The sequence below is a fragment of the Podarcis tiliguerta genome (genome assembly GCF_965153285.1).
Source record: "Podarcis tiliguerta genome assembly, chromosome: 13".
NCBI lineage: Eukaryota > Metazoa > Chordata > Lepidosauria > Squamata > Lacertidae > Podarcis > Podarcis tiliguerta.
This window is the reverse complement of record NC_139546.1, coordinates 425029-441168: the sequence shown is the minus strand read 5'-3', so window position 1 is coordinate 441168 and position 16140 is coordinate 425029. Positions and strand designations below refer to the sequence as shown.

The following is a 16140-nucleotide window of genomic DNA, read 5'->3' as shown; positions in this document are numbered from 1 at the left end:
GCTCTTGATTCTTTTCCCTTTCATCACAGGAAAAGGGACCCTGCGAACACCAGAGGCAAGGTTTCTCTCTCCTCTGACCCTCTGACTGCAGGGTTCCCAGTTCCCTTGAGGCACACAGTCCCTTGCAAATGACCCAAGTTGGTCAGCAAGGAATAGGAGGTGCACAGCTTGATGGCTGAGCACCTGCGGTGCATGCAAGGGGTCCCTGGTTCAATCTCCAGCACCTCTGGGGAGGGCTGGGAAAGTATCATTGCCTGAGACTGCTGCCATTCAGTGCTGACAGTACTAGCTAGATGGGCTGGGTACAAGGCAGCTTCCCTTGTGCTCCCTGCAAATTCATGCATTTTCCTTGGAGACTGAGGTGGTTATCTTGAGAAAAGCCTCCTTAGGTGCCACCTTTGGTTGTGCCAATGAGCCCAGTTTGTGGATACTGGTGCAGTTGACCTTTTCTCTCTTATTAATTGAAAGCCTTCCTGTGATTGGGTGAAGATCATGCAATTGGTTTAATCGATGTAGCCCTCCAAATATTGTGTGTCTGATTTTTCCCATCTAGCTTTCCATCTCTCTCTGCTCCTGGGGTAAGCTGCTTCAAGCCTTATCCTGATGTTGTGCTATTCTCTTTCTGCATTTCTAGCCCCGCAGGATCTGGTCGACACCCAGACGAGCACCCTCCCTTCCATGTGGCAGCCAGGCACCCGCAAGTCCTCCTGCTCATCCTGCTCTCAGAGCGGATCCACGGAGAGTGGCCCCTCCAATGGCTGCAACCATGAAAGGCAAGGCGACAGAGGCTGGCTTGGGGGTGAGATGGGGCTGCTCTCTGCCAGGGAGCCCAGGTGGCCTCACAGAGGCAAAAGGGCTGACTTGAGGGCTGGCGGGGTGAGGTCTGGAAGGGCAATTAAAGCACATGACTCCCCCCAGAGAATCCTGGGAGCTATAGTTCAGGAACATAGGGAGTCAGACCCATCTAGGGCAGTACTGTCCACACCAACTGGCAGAGGCTGTCTGGGCTCTGTAGCCCTGACCAGAGAGGCAGTTGGGGATTGGCTCTTGGAGCTTCTTTGTGCAAGGCAGATGCTCTGCCTGTGAGCTACGACCCTTCTCTCTCAAGGGCTACTAGCCACGAGGGCTGTACTCTGTCTCCACGGCTGGAGGCCATCTTGCTTCGGTAGAGCAGTTGCTGGAAACCTCAGGAGGCGAGGGAGCTCTTGAGCTCAAATCCTGCTTCAGCGTTTCTCAGCATCTGGGTGGCCACCGTGAGACCAGGCTGTTGGGCTAGAGGGGCCGTTGGCCTCATGCAGCAGGATTTCTTTGTTTTCTTAATTCCCAGCACCCTTAACAAACTACAGCTCCCATGATTCTTTGGGGGGAGGCTCTCACTGTACGGTGTGGCTCAGCCCACAGCCAGGTGCAGTAGCACATGCATTCTTCATTATTATTAGCATTTTGAGTTTTATTGTGTTATTATTTTGTGTTATTATTATGCTATTTTGTATAATGCCTTTTATAGACTGGGGGCTCTGGGCATGAGTTTATGGAACTAAGGGGGCAGGAGCCTGGAAAAGTTCAGGAACCCCTGTGCAGGATGCTTTTAGATTGCTTTTAATCTTGTGAGTCACTAAGGAGGGAAATGCTATGCTTTGAATGGCAGCTAATGTGTTTTTGAAAAGTACATCTTGAAAAATGGGATTATTGCTTGTGGTGTATCCATTTGCAACAATCCATCCTCTGGTTCCTTATAGGACTGTAGCTATACCCCCCTTCCCTCTCTCTTCCCAGGGCTCCTCTGAAGCTGCTGTGTGATAACATGAAGTACCAGATACTATCTCGAGCGTTTTATGGCTGTGAGTTTTCACTTCATCCCATTTTTAGTCACCACTTGGGAGCCAGGGGAACAGCCTGCTTAACCCTTCCCCCGCCATTTCTTTGAAAGTTGCTCCCCCCCCCCCCCCCGGCTGCTGAATCTCCTGATGAAAAAGCATTTGGGGGCAGGAGATGGAATTACGGTTTTTGGTGTAGAAATAACCATGGGGGAGAAAGGGTTAAGCAGCCTTTTCTATCTTCTGCTGCTTTTCATTTTAAAAGGTGATGACAAAGAAGTACTTTTATATCCCCTATAGCACTATGGCCTTGCAATTAAGTGTGATGTGGAGTTTGCCCCAGTATTGTGAACTGAAGGGCAGAACTACCTTGGGTCTACTACTGTGACACCAAAACTGCAAGAATATTTTGTTTATCCCAGACTTCCCCTGGCTCTTAAGCCAAAAAGACTTGCAGCTCAATAAAGATCAAGATGATCTTGGCCCTCAGGATTATGATCTATCAGACATGGCATTAAAGGAAAGAGATGGGAAGGGAGAAGGAAAAATCAAAGTCTGGCACCAGTTCTTAAAAGTGACAAAGTTCTTAATAAGGAACAGCTGGGATAGAATGGGTGCAGGTAGCCTGTGGAATGGCTGCCAGTTGGTGATGGTTGATGGAGGCAGCTGGCCTCTCATCCCCCTGCCAGGGGACTAGCTCTGTTTCCCTTCTCTCCCTCTGCCATCAGTCTATAGCAGATGTTTAGAACTACAACTCCAGCACCCCAGTGAGCATGGTCATTTGGACTACAGCGCATTGAATCATAGAATAGTGGAGGTGAAAGGGACAGCCAGGCTCATCTAGTCCAACCCCTTGCAATGCAGGAATGTTTTGCTCAACATGGGGCTTGAACTGTGGCCTTGACACAGTTGGGTTGACTGGGATTTGCAGTTTAGAGCGCCTGGAGGGCACCCAGCTTGGGCAGGGTGGTTGATACAACCAGTTCAGATTTTCTTTCCTCTAAGTGACAGCATGGAATCGCACAACTGTAGAGGTGGAAGGGGACTGAAGGGGCTCCTTGGGTCCTGACACGGTCCTACAGTCCCTCCTCCAAGTCAGGCGGGTGGTGGGGGTGCTTCTTGTGCCAGTATTGCCCCTCCCTGGGGGAGCAATGGGCAGTGGTGCTTTAGCCGCCTCCCCTACCTGCCCTTCCCGCTGTGGAGGGCTGGTCTCTCTGGGATTGCCCTCTGTGCAGCCTCTTTCTCTCTGCTTTCCATGGCTTAGGGCTGGCCTACTGCCGGCACCTCTCCACGGTGAGAACCCACCTCTCGGCGCTGGTGAACCACGACATTGTGTCACCCAGCGTGCCCTGCAGCGCCAGCCAGGGGCTGACCCCTGAGGTCTGGGAGATGTTCCTGCAAGACAGTACGGTAAGGGGGACCCCCAATTCGCCCTGGCCACCCCTGGGACACAGTCGGCTCTGGCCCGGCTTTTGAAGGCAGGTGGTTGAGGGCTGGCGGGGGGGGGGGGAGTCATTTTCTCTTTACTTGGCCTCAGTTTTCAGTGAACTTTCCCCACAGAGCTATGAGGAGAAAGAGCTTTTGCGGCTAGTCTACTTCGGAGGGGTCCAGCACAAGATCCGGAAAGCAGTCTGGCCTTTCCTGCTGGGACATTACCGGTTTGGGATGTCAGAAGCTGAGAGAAAGCAGGTGAGATAAGTAAAATTACTCATCGGTATGCCATGAAGTCTGCAGTGCTTGTGTTACTGAATCTGTATTTAAATGCTAAACAAGACGAACGATTAGTGGATAAACCACTAATTGGATTTCTCTTAGTGGCAGAGCACATGTGGTTACAGTCACATTCTGGAAGGGCTTAAAAGGTACAGAATTGAACGCATGGTACAAAAGAGGGTGAATCATTGCCTAAACGGCCTCGGCCCAGTATACCTGAAGGAGCGTCTCCACTCCATCATTCAGTCCGGACACTGAGGTCCAGCTCTGAGGACCTTCTGGTGGTTCCCTAACTGCGAGAAGCCAAGTTACAGGGAACCAGGCAGAGGGCCTTCTCGGTGGTGGTGCCCGCCCTGTGGAACGCCCTCCCATCAGCTGTCAAGGAAATTAACAACTATCTGATGTTTAGAAGACATCTGAAGGCAGCCCTGTTTAGGGAAGTTTTTAAATGACTGATGTTTTAATGTATTTTTAATCTCCCTTTGGAAGCTGTCCAGAGTGGCTGGGGAAACCCAGCCAGATGGGCGGGATATAAATATATAAATATATTATTATTATTATTATTATTATTATTATTATTAATTATTGCCTTATGGAAAAATTGACCCACACATGAAGAGGAAGAGGAGCACAAAGACACCTTTGCAGGAGAATGGTGGAGCTTCATTCCATTCAAAAATTCTCCAGAAAACCAAAAGTTTATACTAACTAGTGGATCACTTAATAAGAATGTGTTTTATAGATATACGTACCTCTTTGCTGCTATTTTAGTATTATGTGGGGCTGATTAAAACTTCCATTTGTTCTCTTTGCATAAGTCCTGCCTCAAAAATTGACTTTGCCCAGTGGAAGAGGGCTCCATTTTTCTGCCTCATACTCAGGGCACTTTAGAGCTGGGGTTGGCACGTTCCTTACCATTGCAAAGTGGCTGAGGGTGTGGTGGGTGAATTTTTCTTTCCGCAAAGCATTTCTCTGGTGCTCCTCAGCCTGCCCACACTTCCTGATCTGAAAATGCAGTGCATGGTTAAACTATGGAACTTGTTTCCCCAGGAGGCAGAGTGGTCTACAGACCTTTAAAAGGGGAGTCATGGAAGAGAGAGCTGTGGGCGGCTCTCAGTGGCTCGGCTCTGCCTCCACAGTCAGGGGCAGCAAATCTTCTGAATCCCAGTTGCCAGAAACCACAGGGGGGGGGGCAGAAGGCTGCTGTTCTGCTTGAGCCCTGCTTGTGGGCTTCTCACTGGGGCATCTGAGTGGCCCCTGTGAGGCTGGACTAGGTGGTCCCTTTTGCCTGACCCAGCAGTCTGTTGTGTTCCCTCCTGATCTCTTCCCCATGGGCTTTCATTGAAACTTGGGCACGCAGGAAGTCAGCAGAGCCCAGACCACTGGGTGGATGATTTTAGATTGAGAGAAAGGACTTCCAGAACTTACTCCTTGGGCACCTTAAAAACAAGGCAGGCAGGACAAAATCCTGCACCCCACTCATGAGAAGCTCACTGGAAATTTCTTGATAATATTCAAATTAATTGATGGCAAATGATTTTGCGGGATGGGGGGATTGAGGAAGAGCCGTGGATCAGATTCAAACTTTGTAGAAAGTGGTCAGGCCTGGCATTGTTCTGTGCTGTGCAGTCTAAGGTATCACACTGCTTAAGGCAGCGCTGCGAGTGGGTTAAGGTTCTGGATTTAGGCTCTCTCCGGAGGCATGGGTTCAAATTCCCCTGCTGCCAAGTGTTCTTTTCCCTTTCTATCCTTTTCAAACTATCTGCACCACTTATCCTCTCTTGTGTGAGAGGCAGTGTGCTCTAGTGGTTAGAGTGTCAGACAAGGACCTTGGGAGACCAGGATTCAAATCCCGACTCGACCATGAAGCTCACGGAGTGGCTGCCTTCTTGCAACCTAACCTCCCTCACAGGGTAGCTGCGGGGATTAAATGAAGAGGAAGGGGAACCATGTTTGTTGTTTTGTTTATTACATCTATATACCATCTTTTTCTTCCAAGAAGCTCAAGGTACATGGTTCTCCCCCTCCTCATTTAATCCCCACAACAACCCTGTGGGGTAAGTTAGGCTGAGAGGCAGTGACTGGCCCAAGGTCCCAGGGAGCTTCATGGCTGAGTCCTGGTCTCCCAGGTTCTAGTCTGACACTCTGACCATTGTGCCACTTTTGAGCTACTTGGAGGAAAAGGTGAGACATAAATCCAGCAAACAAATAAATGAAACTGGGTTCAGTTCTGCTCCAGGGTGCTGTGGGGGATGCACGGGCCTCTCCCAGCTTCTCTCTTGGCTTCAGGTCGACAGCCAGACTCGCGCCTGCTATGAGCAAACCATGGCAGAATGGCTGGGCTGCGAGGCGATTGTCCGACAACGGGAGAAGGAGTCTCACGCGGCCGCCCTGGCCAAGTGCTCCTCAGGGGCCAGCCTGGACTCCCACATGGAACACATGATGCACCGAGATTCGACCATCAGCAACGATGTGAGTGGCGGGGGGGGGGGGAATCAAGGTCCATTGGAATTGAGTCAGTTCCCAGATGGCTTCAGAATGCGTAAAAATAATTTAAATCTCTCAATTTCTCCCCTCCACTGCGCCCTTTCCTGCAGCACTCCCTGGAGCATGTTCGCCATATCCGCCCCCTACATTAAAGGCACTAGGATACCACTTGGAACAGCCATGGCCCCCCTCCATAGAATCCTGGGAGCTGTAGTTTGTTCAGGGTTATGAGAGGAGAGTCTCCCTAGTCCCCCCCCCCCAACTGATTGTTAAAGCACCTTGTGAGTGGAAGGGGACGAGCAATTTAAAAAGAGGGGGCACTGTTGGTTCTTGCCCCCCCAAGCTGGCCTCCTCCCCTGATTCCTGGCATCAGCGCATTCTGCCCCCACTGCAGACACCTTGACTTGTCCCCCTGGCCTGGTTCTCCCATTCGCCTCCTCTCTTCCCACAGTCTTCCCAGAGCGGCAGTTCCGGCCCACAGAACCTGACACGGCTTCAGAGCGACTCCAGTGGCAGTACCCAGGTGAGGTGTCCAGCCTGTTGGATCCTCGGGGGGGACTCCAAATTCTGAGCTGCTGTGCAAGCCTGAGAGACAGCACTGTGTAATGGTTAGAGTGTTGGCTAAGGACCTGGGGAACCAAAGTTCAAATCTCCACTCAGCCATGCAGCTCACTGGGTGGCCTTGGCTGCCAGTCACTGCCTTCTCACAGCCTAGCCTACCTCACAGGGTTGCTGTGGGGATTAAAGGAGGATGGGGGAGAAGCTTGTACACCAAATTGAGCTCCTTGGAGGAAAGGACAGGATAAAAATGTGATTGTATGTTTTTAATAGATTGTCTAGATAGATGGATCGTTTTAATTCTATTAATGCTACCTTGTTTTTTAATCACTGTTCCCCCCTTCATGTTTTTAGTTGTTCTTATTTTACCTGTAAGCTACCTGGAGTGCAGTTCAATCCTCAGTGGTCTCCCCAGCCGAAGGGTCTCAGGAGCAGGCTGGGAAAGACCCCCAAGGCAGAGATTCAGGAGAGGCCCTGGCGAAGCTGGGTGGGCCAGTGGTCAGATCTGGCAGGTAGATAAAGTTTGCTGTAGGTCAGCGGACCCCAAACTTTTGGGGGCCACTGTCCCCTGGGCTCCATCATTCCATCTCTAGAGAGAGCATTGCTTTTGGCCTGGCCCACAACAGTAAGAAAGATAACAACACAACAACTAATTGCACCTTTATTCAGAATCCAATTTAAACTATTTAGTTTAATTAATTCAAGAAAACTGATTAACTTGATCCAGTAATACCAGCTTTTCAAAGTCTGATAGTCATTTATACCTCCAGTGCCCCCTGCTTCCCCCTAGGTAATCCCACCCCTAGGGATGCTACCACCCACTTGGGAACACAGCTTCAGATCTTTGCAGAATGCAGTCTCTTACTAAACATTTAACTATTTACTACTGTTACATAAGCATTTTTTAATTTTATTTTTTTGCTATAATAAATTAATCTCTGTTTTATGACTCACTGTAAAATATCTACCTATCTTTATAAACTCATTTTGGTATTTCTGTGGTGCCTTTCAGGGCTAGGCAGCCCACTCACAAATTTCACAGTAACGATCAAAATTTACATAACAAAAAATCAGCAGTGAAATGATAAAATAGGGTAGAAAAATAGTTGCAGCATTTTAAAATTGCACTTAAAAGCTTAGACCAGCCTTGAATGAATTGGATAAAAGCAGGTTTGAAAAGAGAGATCTTCAGAGCCAGTTCAGAAACCGTCAAAGGGGCCAAGTGCAGTTCCAAGGTGGGGGACCCACCACTGCAAAGGACCTGCCTCACTAGACTGGTGCACCTTCCTGATGGGAACCTCTACAGCCAATCTTAAGAGCCAGGCAGCTTTGTGAGGCTGCTGGCAATCCGTGGAATAACCTGGCTCCAAGCAGTTTGTGGCTTTCAAGATGGCAGCCAGCACTTTGAATTGGGCTGACAACCAATCTGGAATCTGAATTATATGCTGTGATCACTTGGCCAGAAAAAGCAACAGAGCACTTTGCACTGGCTGAGGCTCCTCGGTAGACTCAGCTATACAGCTGCAAACAAAACATTTTAAATGTGTTGTAAAGTGTAATATACAAATGTGACTCTAGATGGTGACAGTGAGCTATGCAAAATTCAATGTATTTTTCAAAACTTTTAACAAAGCTTTTTCACAGCATTTTTTATACGTGTGTAGATTCCATCTTGAAAGGCAGCTCCATGCAGAGGCCATTGCAGTAGTCAGACAATCTGATCCATTCCTGTTCTCTTTTGGCCTCTCCTTCTTTGCCCAGGTGTTTGAGTCGGTTGATGAGGTAGAACAGCCCGAGGCAGATGCCAAATCTGAAGATGGCAAACGGCCCAAACTCTCCAACGGGATGATCCCTGACGGCGCCTCCTCCCCCGACCCTTGCTATCCCTCTTCCCAGAACTTTTTGGTCACCTCCCCATGCTCAGAGCACATCTTCAGCACCAAGGACAGTATGGTGGAGACCGCAAAAGCGGTGTGCCACTCTGCCCAGGCGAGCATGGCTGTCGGCCAGGGACCTCTCGGTGTGGACAATGCCCTTGTGGGTGGCACACAAACAGGGGAAGGTTTGCAGGGCCAGGACAGCCTGGAGGAGCTCCCCACCAGCAGCAGCTTAGAGGAGCTTATCCTCATGGGCAAGGAGCACCCCGATAAAGAGGGGGCATCTCTGTCTATAGTGGATGTGACAGGCAGCTGGCCAGACCACAGTGTGGGGCAGCAAAGCTCCATGGGGAGTGAAGATGACCTCTCAGAAGAGCCAGAGATGGAGAGCCTGTACCCGCAGTTGGATTCACAATCCCTGGCTGTCACTGACTTGACCATTAGCGAAGTCTCGCCTGTCTCCTCGTCGGGGGTCACCTACTCTGTGAGTGTGTCAGGGTCCCGGGTCCCTGGTTCCTCCTGATCTTTGGGAACGGTATTTTGTTTTGCTTTAAAACCCAAAAGGAGCAAACATTTTAGGCAGGGTGAAATTTTTGCTGTGATCGCACTAGAGCATTTATCTATTCACTTACTAACAGCTACTAACTACTACAGTGGTACCTCTGGTTATGTACTTAATTCATTCCGGAGGTCCATTCTTAACCTGAAACTGTTCTTAACCTGAAGCACCACTTTAGCTAATGGGGCCTCCTGCTGCCACCACACCACTGGAGCACGATTTCTGTTCTCATCCTGAAGCAAAGTTCTTAACCTGAGGTAATATTTCTGGATTAGCGGAGTCTGTAACCTGAAGCGTATGTAACCCAAGGTACCACTGTACAGCTAATTTACTTGCTAGCTACTACTAATGTACTACAGCCTTGCCTTTCTGGCAGTGTTCTCAAGACAGTTTAGTTTTTTAAATGATGGCCCACAGTTCTTGTTGGTGTTAACATTTCTATACTGCCCTTCTTCTGAGGATCACAGGATGGTTTACAATATTTAAAAAACCCAGTTTGTTTTGGGTTCCACACACCAAGCAGGCCACACGCTGGATTTGATTTTTGCTGTGGGTATAGATGTGATCATGTCCTCACTTGTGGAAGTGCCATGGTCTGAAAGCCAGGATTGACTCCCGACTCCCTCCCGGGTGGCAAGCCTATTTGGGCTCACCCGTGAAGGCTGATGGATCCTGATGGATTTCGTCAAGCCTTGCGGGACCCTGCTTCCCCTGGCGGCTCACTAGATGAGCTTGTCGAGAACTGGAATAACCGGCTCTTGGCAGCCACCAATGAGATCACACCTAAGTGCTCTCTGTGACCCCGCCGAAACCGGGCCCCCTGGTTTACCGAGGAGCTCCGGGAAATGAAGCGGGACCTCAGATGGCTAGAGCGAGTATGGCGGCGTGCTCGCAGCGAAGCCTCAAGAACATCTTATAGGACGTTTATGAAAGCCTATGAGATGGCAGTGAAAATGTAAAGAAGTTTTACTTCTCAGCTTCCATTGCTTCCGCTAGCTCTCGCCCAGCGCAACTTTTTAGAATAATTAGGTCTTTAACAACCCTAGAGGAACAGCCAAATTTAAATACGAATTTGACCCATAGCTGTGAGGCATTTGCGAGCTTTTTTGCAGAGAAAGTCTTGCTGCTCTGCCGTGACCTCCCTGCCAGTTTGGATACAGTAACAGAACTGGAGGCCCCTCGACTGTCCCCAGGTCCAGTATTGGACCACTTCGATCGGATACTCCCTGCCAATGTAGACAGATTCCTCCGAGCTGGAAGGCCCACCACCTGTCCTCTTGACCCGTGCCCGTCTTGGCTGATTAGAGCATGTGCAGACGAGGTGTGGGCCCCCCTGGGTGAGATCATCAATCAGTCCCTTGGCACGGGGACTTTACCAGGGGAGTTGAAGGAAGCAGTGTTGCATCCGCTCTTAAAGAAAACATCCTTAGATCCTTTAGATCTATCCAATTACCACCTGGTTTCGAATCTTCCATACCTGGGTAAGGTAACTGAGAGAGCGATTGCCAAACAACTTGGTAGGTTTCTGGATGAAACATCGGCTTTGGATCCATTCCAGTCCGGCTTTCACCCTGGTTACGGGACCGCGATGCGTTTGGTCGCCCTAACAGATTATCTCCGTAGACAGCTGGATCAAGGCGGGTCGGGACTGCTGATTCTTTTAGATCTGTCAGCAGCCTTCGACATGGTCGATCACGAACTTTTGTACCACTGCCTTGCCGATGTGGAGATTCAGGGCACAGTCCGACAATGGCTGCACTCCTTTATCGCAGGTCGGGGACAGAGGATAGCACTAACGAGGGAGCTACCGTGGCACTCCTTGGTGTGTGGTGTGCCACAGGGTGCAATCCTTTCCCCGATACTTTTCAATATCTTTATGTGCCCCCTTGCCCAGATTGTCTGGTGCTTTGGGCTGGGTTGTCAACAATATGCTGATGACACCCAGCTTTATCTGTTGATGGACGGCCGCCCTGACTCGGCCCCAGACACACTGACCAGATGCTTGGAAGCTGTGGCTGGATGGCTGTGTGGGAGCCGGTTGAAGTTAAATCCTTCCAAGACAGAGGTCCTCTGTCTAGGTCAGGATGAAATGGGGTTGGGGCGCCAACTCCCATCTTTTGCGGGGGCTCAGTTAGTGCCAGCGCCTTCTGTCAAGAGCTTGGGTGAAACGTTCGATGTCTCCCTTTCCATGGAGGTGCAGGTTGCAGCCACAGCAAAGGTGGCATTTTTCCATCTTCTCTGTATTAAGCAGTTGGTCCCTTACCTTTCTTGCCCTGATCTGGCCACAGTGATCTATGCGATGGTCACCTCCAGGGTTGATTGTTGTAACTTGCTCTATGCGGAACTGCCCTTGAAGCTGACCCAGAAACTCCAGCAGGTGCAGAATGCTGTGGCGAGGCTCCTTACAGGGTCTTTGCCATGGGATCACATTCATCCAGTGCTTTACCAACTGCACTGGCTCCCGGTGGAGTATAGGGTCAGGTTTAAAGTGCTGGTTTTGACATTTAAAGCCCTATGTGGCCTAGGACCCACATACCTACGGGACCGCCTCTCCTGGTATGCCCCGTGGAGGACCTTAAGGTCCACAAATGACAACACTTTGGAGGTCGCAAGGTGGTTAGATTGGTCTCAACTAGGGCCAGGGCCTTTTCAGTACTGGCCCCGACTTGGTGGAACGCTCTGTCACAAGAGACTAGGGCCCTGCGGGAGTTGACATCTTTCCGCGGGGCCTGCAAGACAGAGCTGTTCTGCCTGGCCTTTGGTTTGGACTTAGTCTGACCCTTATGTTTCCCTCCCCTTATGGTTTTGATCTATGGGCTACTATTAAAATGAGGCTGCATTTTAAATTGTATTTTAACCTGTATTTTAAATTGGTTGGTTTTTTCCTTCCCCAACATTTTAATTGTGATTTTACTGGTGTTAGCTGCCCTGAACCCATCTCTGGCTGGGGAGGGCGGGGTATATATAAAAAATTATTACTGTTAAAAAATATCATAGTAACAAAGTCAATACCCCCCAGTTTAAGGCGAGAGATTATGGGATAGATTGAGAGGAAGTAATCATATTTTAGTCCCATTGACATCAGTGGGGTGTTAAAATTGATTTACCAATGCCAGGATATCTGTGTTATCAACAGCTCAGTTTTGAGTTTGTGTGAATAGTTTTGTAAATAACAAAACTATCACCACATGTACTTTTCTACATTTCATTCCTTTATTGCCCCATTTGAGGCAGGACTGGCCCACCTGTGAGGCAAGGTGAGGCAACTGCCTCGGGCAGCAGGATCCACCTGTCATTCTGCTGTGATCCCTGCACTGCAGAGCGTTGCACCAGATGGCCCTCTGGGTCCCTTCTAACTCTGCAATGCTATGACTTTTAAAACCAGCTGTTAAGTTTGTGGCGTGGACAGGCCCTTGCATGTGCCTTAGCAGAACTTGTGCTGAACGTTAACTGGGATGTGTTTCCTTGCCCTTTCTGCTTCCGCAGCCAGAGCTGCTTGACATGTACACTGTGAACCTGCACCGCATTGAGAAGGATGTCCAGAGGTGCGACCGGAACTACTGGTATTTCTCACCAGCCAACCTGGAGAAGCTGCGCAACATCATGTGCAGGTAGCTGCCCAGTGGGATGGGGGCGGGAACTGGCTGTGTCGTTCCTTCAGGCGACTCTGTCACTCTTTGGGCCAGGAGCTGTGGGACCAGAGGATGCCTGGCGCAAGGAGCAGCCCATGTACTGACCACAGAGGGCCCTTTGCAGGCTGAGTGAAGGCTGGAACCCTGGCCCTTCCCGTAAAAATAAAGTGAGATTCCAGTCCTCATAATTCAGAATAAAGGATCTCCCTTATACCACGTCAGGCCATTGGCACACCCAGCTCAGTACTGGTTATAGGAAGCTGGTTATCCCACAGACCCAATGAAGCCTCAGCTTATTAAACAGAGGATTTGTCACTGATTGATTTATTAAGCTAGCATTTTTAGAGGGGAACCAACCACCCTCAAAGGCTGTTTGGGGCTTTGAGACGATGCATTTCTGCATTGCAGCAGCCCCCCCCCCCCAATCTTAGAAGAGGCATTCTGCATTCCCTGTCTTGCTGGTGCCTCTTCTAAGACAGCACATGCCATCTTAAAAAAAAATAATAATCTGGGTGGTTTAATCAATGACACCATTTTCATTGATCAAATTGCTTTTGTTTGTTTAAAATTATTTATTGATTAATTGGTTTAATCAGCTGTGGGTTCATTACCTATGGATTAATTAGCAGTGATCCCTGCATTGCAAGCGCTTGGACTAGATGACCCTTGGGTCTCTTCCAGCTCTAAGATTGTATGGTCAAATGTTGCAATCCTCCTATCCGAAAGCAAAATGAACTGGCAGCTGAAATATAGGTCTGCAGACATACATGGTTTATGGGAGGGACACAGGTTTGGGATGTTTCCACACAGATTCTGCTCCTTTTTCCTGCTGGGTCTGCTGCTGACCCCTTGAAATCAGGGCCTTGGCAGCTGCTTTGCAGGACCTCTGTCACCTCACCCAGCCTCCTGTCTCTCTGCAGCTACGTCTGGCACCACATTGACATTGGCTATGTCCAGGGGATGTGTGACTTGCTGGCTCCTTTGCTTGTGATTCTGGATGATGGTGAGTTCTCTCTATTTGCCACTATGCCAGCCTTAACAGTCTGGGGAATTCTGGCTCTGATGGATCCCCTCGCTGGACTATTCATTTATTGGTTCATTTATAACATTTTTGCCCTGACTCTATGGTGCAAAAGCACCATTCATGATAGTTTACAGACAGAATGGACTACCTGGGGAGGTGATGGGCTCTCCTTTGTTGGAGGTTTTTAAACACAGATTGGATGGCCTCTGTCAGGGACTCTTTAGCTATGATTCCTGCATTCCTTGGGGTCACTTCTGACTCTGCAGTTCTGTGATTCTGTGAAATTACAATTTCATAAAAAGACCCAATGGAATAAGTCCACCAACCAAGGAAACAGGATCAGCAAATGTAAAAACATGATCACCCATGCCCAATGAGAGCCTGCTTGAATGAAATGGCTCTGAGCAACTGATGTGGGCTTCTCATAGGCATCTGCTTGTTCACTGTGAGAACAGAATGGTGGACTGGATGGGCCTGTTGGTCTGATCCAACTCTTCATGTGCAGGAGGGGGCCAAGTGCACTTCCCAAGGCAAGGTGCTCTGTAGGTACAGCCACTGTGAAAAGACTCCCCCACTCTCTCATCCCACTCAGATGTGCTTCCATTGTGGGTGGGAGATTGTAGAATTTGGGCCTCACCCTCTTGCACCTCTCCAAATCCAGATGAAACAGGCTTGCCCACTCATGTTTCACAGCTTGAAGCAGGGACATGTCTGGTGTTTAAAAAAACAAATTCAGAGCCAGCTCCATGGCACATGGGAGGTAGATGGAACATCAGGATGCAGAAAGCTCTGATGTGTGCTGATCCCAAAGATCCACATGACTGTCAGACCAATGTGAACAGCCTAATTGGTGTGGCTTCCAGGCCATGGCTGGAATGTGGGGCTGCAGTTGGAGGAGGAGTATCCTGCACAGGAGAAGACGTAGCACTTTTGTGATTTTCCCCAAGCCAGGATGTGTAAAACTGTCACCTGGACATGCATGCCTTTGGCAGCCAACACACAGAGAGCTCCTGGTTGTGTCCTTGGGTGGCCTGGGTCCTCTTCCTTCTGGGCAAAAGCAGGTGAGATCCAGGTCTACAGGGCACTGATTCCCCCATTCTCTCTCTCTCACTCCCCCCCGCCCCGCCCTTGTTCAGAGGCCATTGCCTTCAGTTGTTTCACAGAGCTTATGAAGCGGATGAACCAGAACTTCCCCCATGGAGGCGCCATGGACACCCACTTTGCCAACATGAGATCCCTCATCCAGGTAAAGAACAGGAACTCTTCCAGTTCACCCTTTCCATGGAGTGTTCACCATGATCTGCTTGTCAGAGGCTTATGTAGAGGTCAGATCAGTGGTTCCCAAATTAGGAGGCAACCTCCCACCCATCTGGCCTAGGGAATCCCCCACTAACAGAGCCTCCATCTTATCTGGATTGAGCTTCAGTTTGTTGACTCTTATCCAGTCCATGACTGAGGCAAGACACTGGTCCAGCACTTCCACTGCCTCACCTGCAGATGTAATGGAGAAGTAGAGTTGTGTGTCGTCAGCATACTCCATAACGCCGGAAAACCCAACTTAGTAGTTTCACCTTCCCGTTAGTCATTCATTTACCCTGCACTTTCCAGTGCATTTCCACACAGCTTTCTAAACCAGAAAATTCCATAACATGAAATTGTTGGGCCAGGCTGACAGCTCATTTTCTGACTTCTACAGTGTCTCACGTCCGTCTTTGGATAGACACTTCTTCACAGTCTCTCCATCGCTTTCTGTTGTTTGCTTCCTGCATCCACATGATCCCTACTGTTAGTTTTAGATTGTCCATCCACCGCACAGGCGGTCTTCTGAAATTGTATGGCCTCTGTGTTTGCTTTATTCCATCTTCCTGAGCCATCTCTTGCCACATGTCCAGTGCATGTGCATTTTAACTGCAGCATTTCCTCCCATATCCATAAATATCCTATTTTTAGTTTTTCTGGCTTTAAAAAATATTCCTAACTTTGCACATTCCATGGCATGTTGTTGTTTAGTCGTTTAGTCGTGTCCGACTCTTCGTGACCCCATGGACCAGAGAACACCAGGCACTTCTGTCTTCCACTGCCTCCCGCAGTTTGGTGAAACTCATGTTTGTAGCTTCGAGAACACTGTCCCACCATCTCGTCCTCTGTCGTCCCCTTCTCCTTGTGCCCTCAATCTTTCCCAACATCAGGGTCTTTTCCAGGGAGTCTTCTCTTCTCATGATGTGGCCAAAGTATTGGAGCCTCAGCTTCACGATCTGTCCTTCCAGTGAGCACTCAGGGCTGATTTCCTTAGGAATGGATAGGTTTGATCTTCCTCCATGGGACTCTCAAGAGTCTACTCCAGCACCATAATTCAAAAGCATCAATTCTTCGGCGATCAGCCTTCTTTATGGTCCAGCTTTCACTTCCATACATCACTACTGGGAAAACCATAGCTTTTACTATATGGACCTTTGTTGGCAAGGTGATGTCT

General features: G+C 49.3%; 1 protein-coding gene and 1 long non-coding RNA gene across 2 annotated transcripts in view; one reads left to right on the top strand and one right to left on the bottom strand.

The window, feature by feature from the left end:
• The window catches only part of LOC310661414, a 169376-nt gene that overhangs the window by 98345 nt on the left and 54891 nt on the right, over positions 1 to 16140 (bottom strand). The window lies entirely within an intron of this gene.
• SGSM1 (small G protein signaling modulator 1) overlaps positions 1 to 16140 on the top strand; it is a 79618-nt gene that overhangs the window by 53507 nt on the left and 9971 nt on the right. Inside the window, exons 13-22 of the mRNA XM_083407267.1 lie at positions 635 to 773; positions 1777 to 1841; positions 3082 to 3227; positions 3378 to 3506; positions 5820 to 6002; positions 6469 to 6540; positions 8337 to 8936; positions 12498 to 12622; positions 13564 to 13646; positions 14804 to 14913. Coding sequence (XP_083263393.1) covers positions 635 to 773; positions 1777 to 1841; positions 3082 to 3227; positions 3378 to 3506; positions 5820 to 6002; positions 6469 to 6540; positions 8337 to 8936; positions 12498 to 12622; positions 13564 to 13646; positions 14804 to 14913 — 1652 coding nt within the window. The remainder of the gene's footprint in view (positions 1 to 634; positions 774 to 1776; positions 1842 to 3081; positions 3228 to 3377; positions 3507 to 5819; positions 6003 to 6468; positions 6541 to 8336; positions 8937 to 12497; positions 12623 to 13563; positions 13647 to 14803; positions 14914 to 16140) is intronic.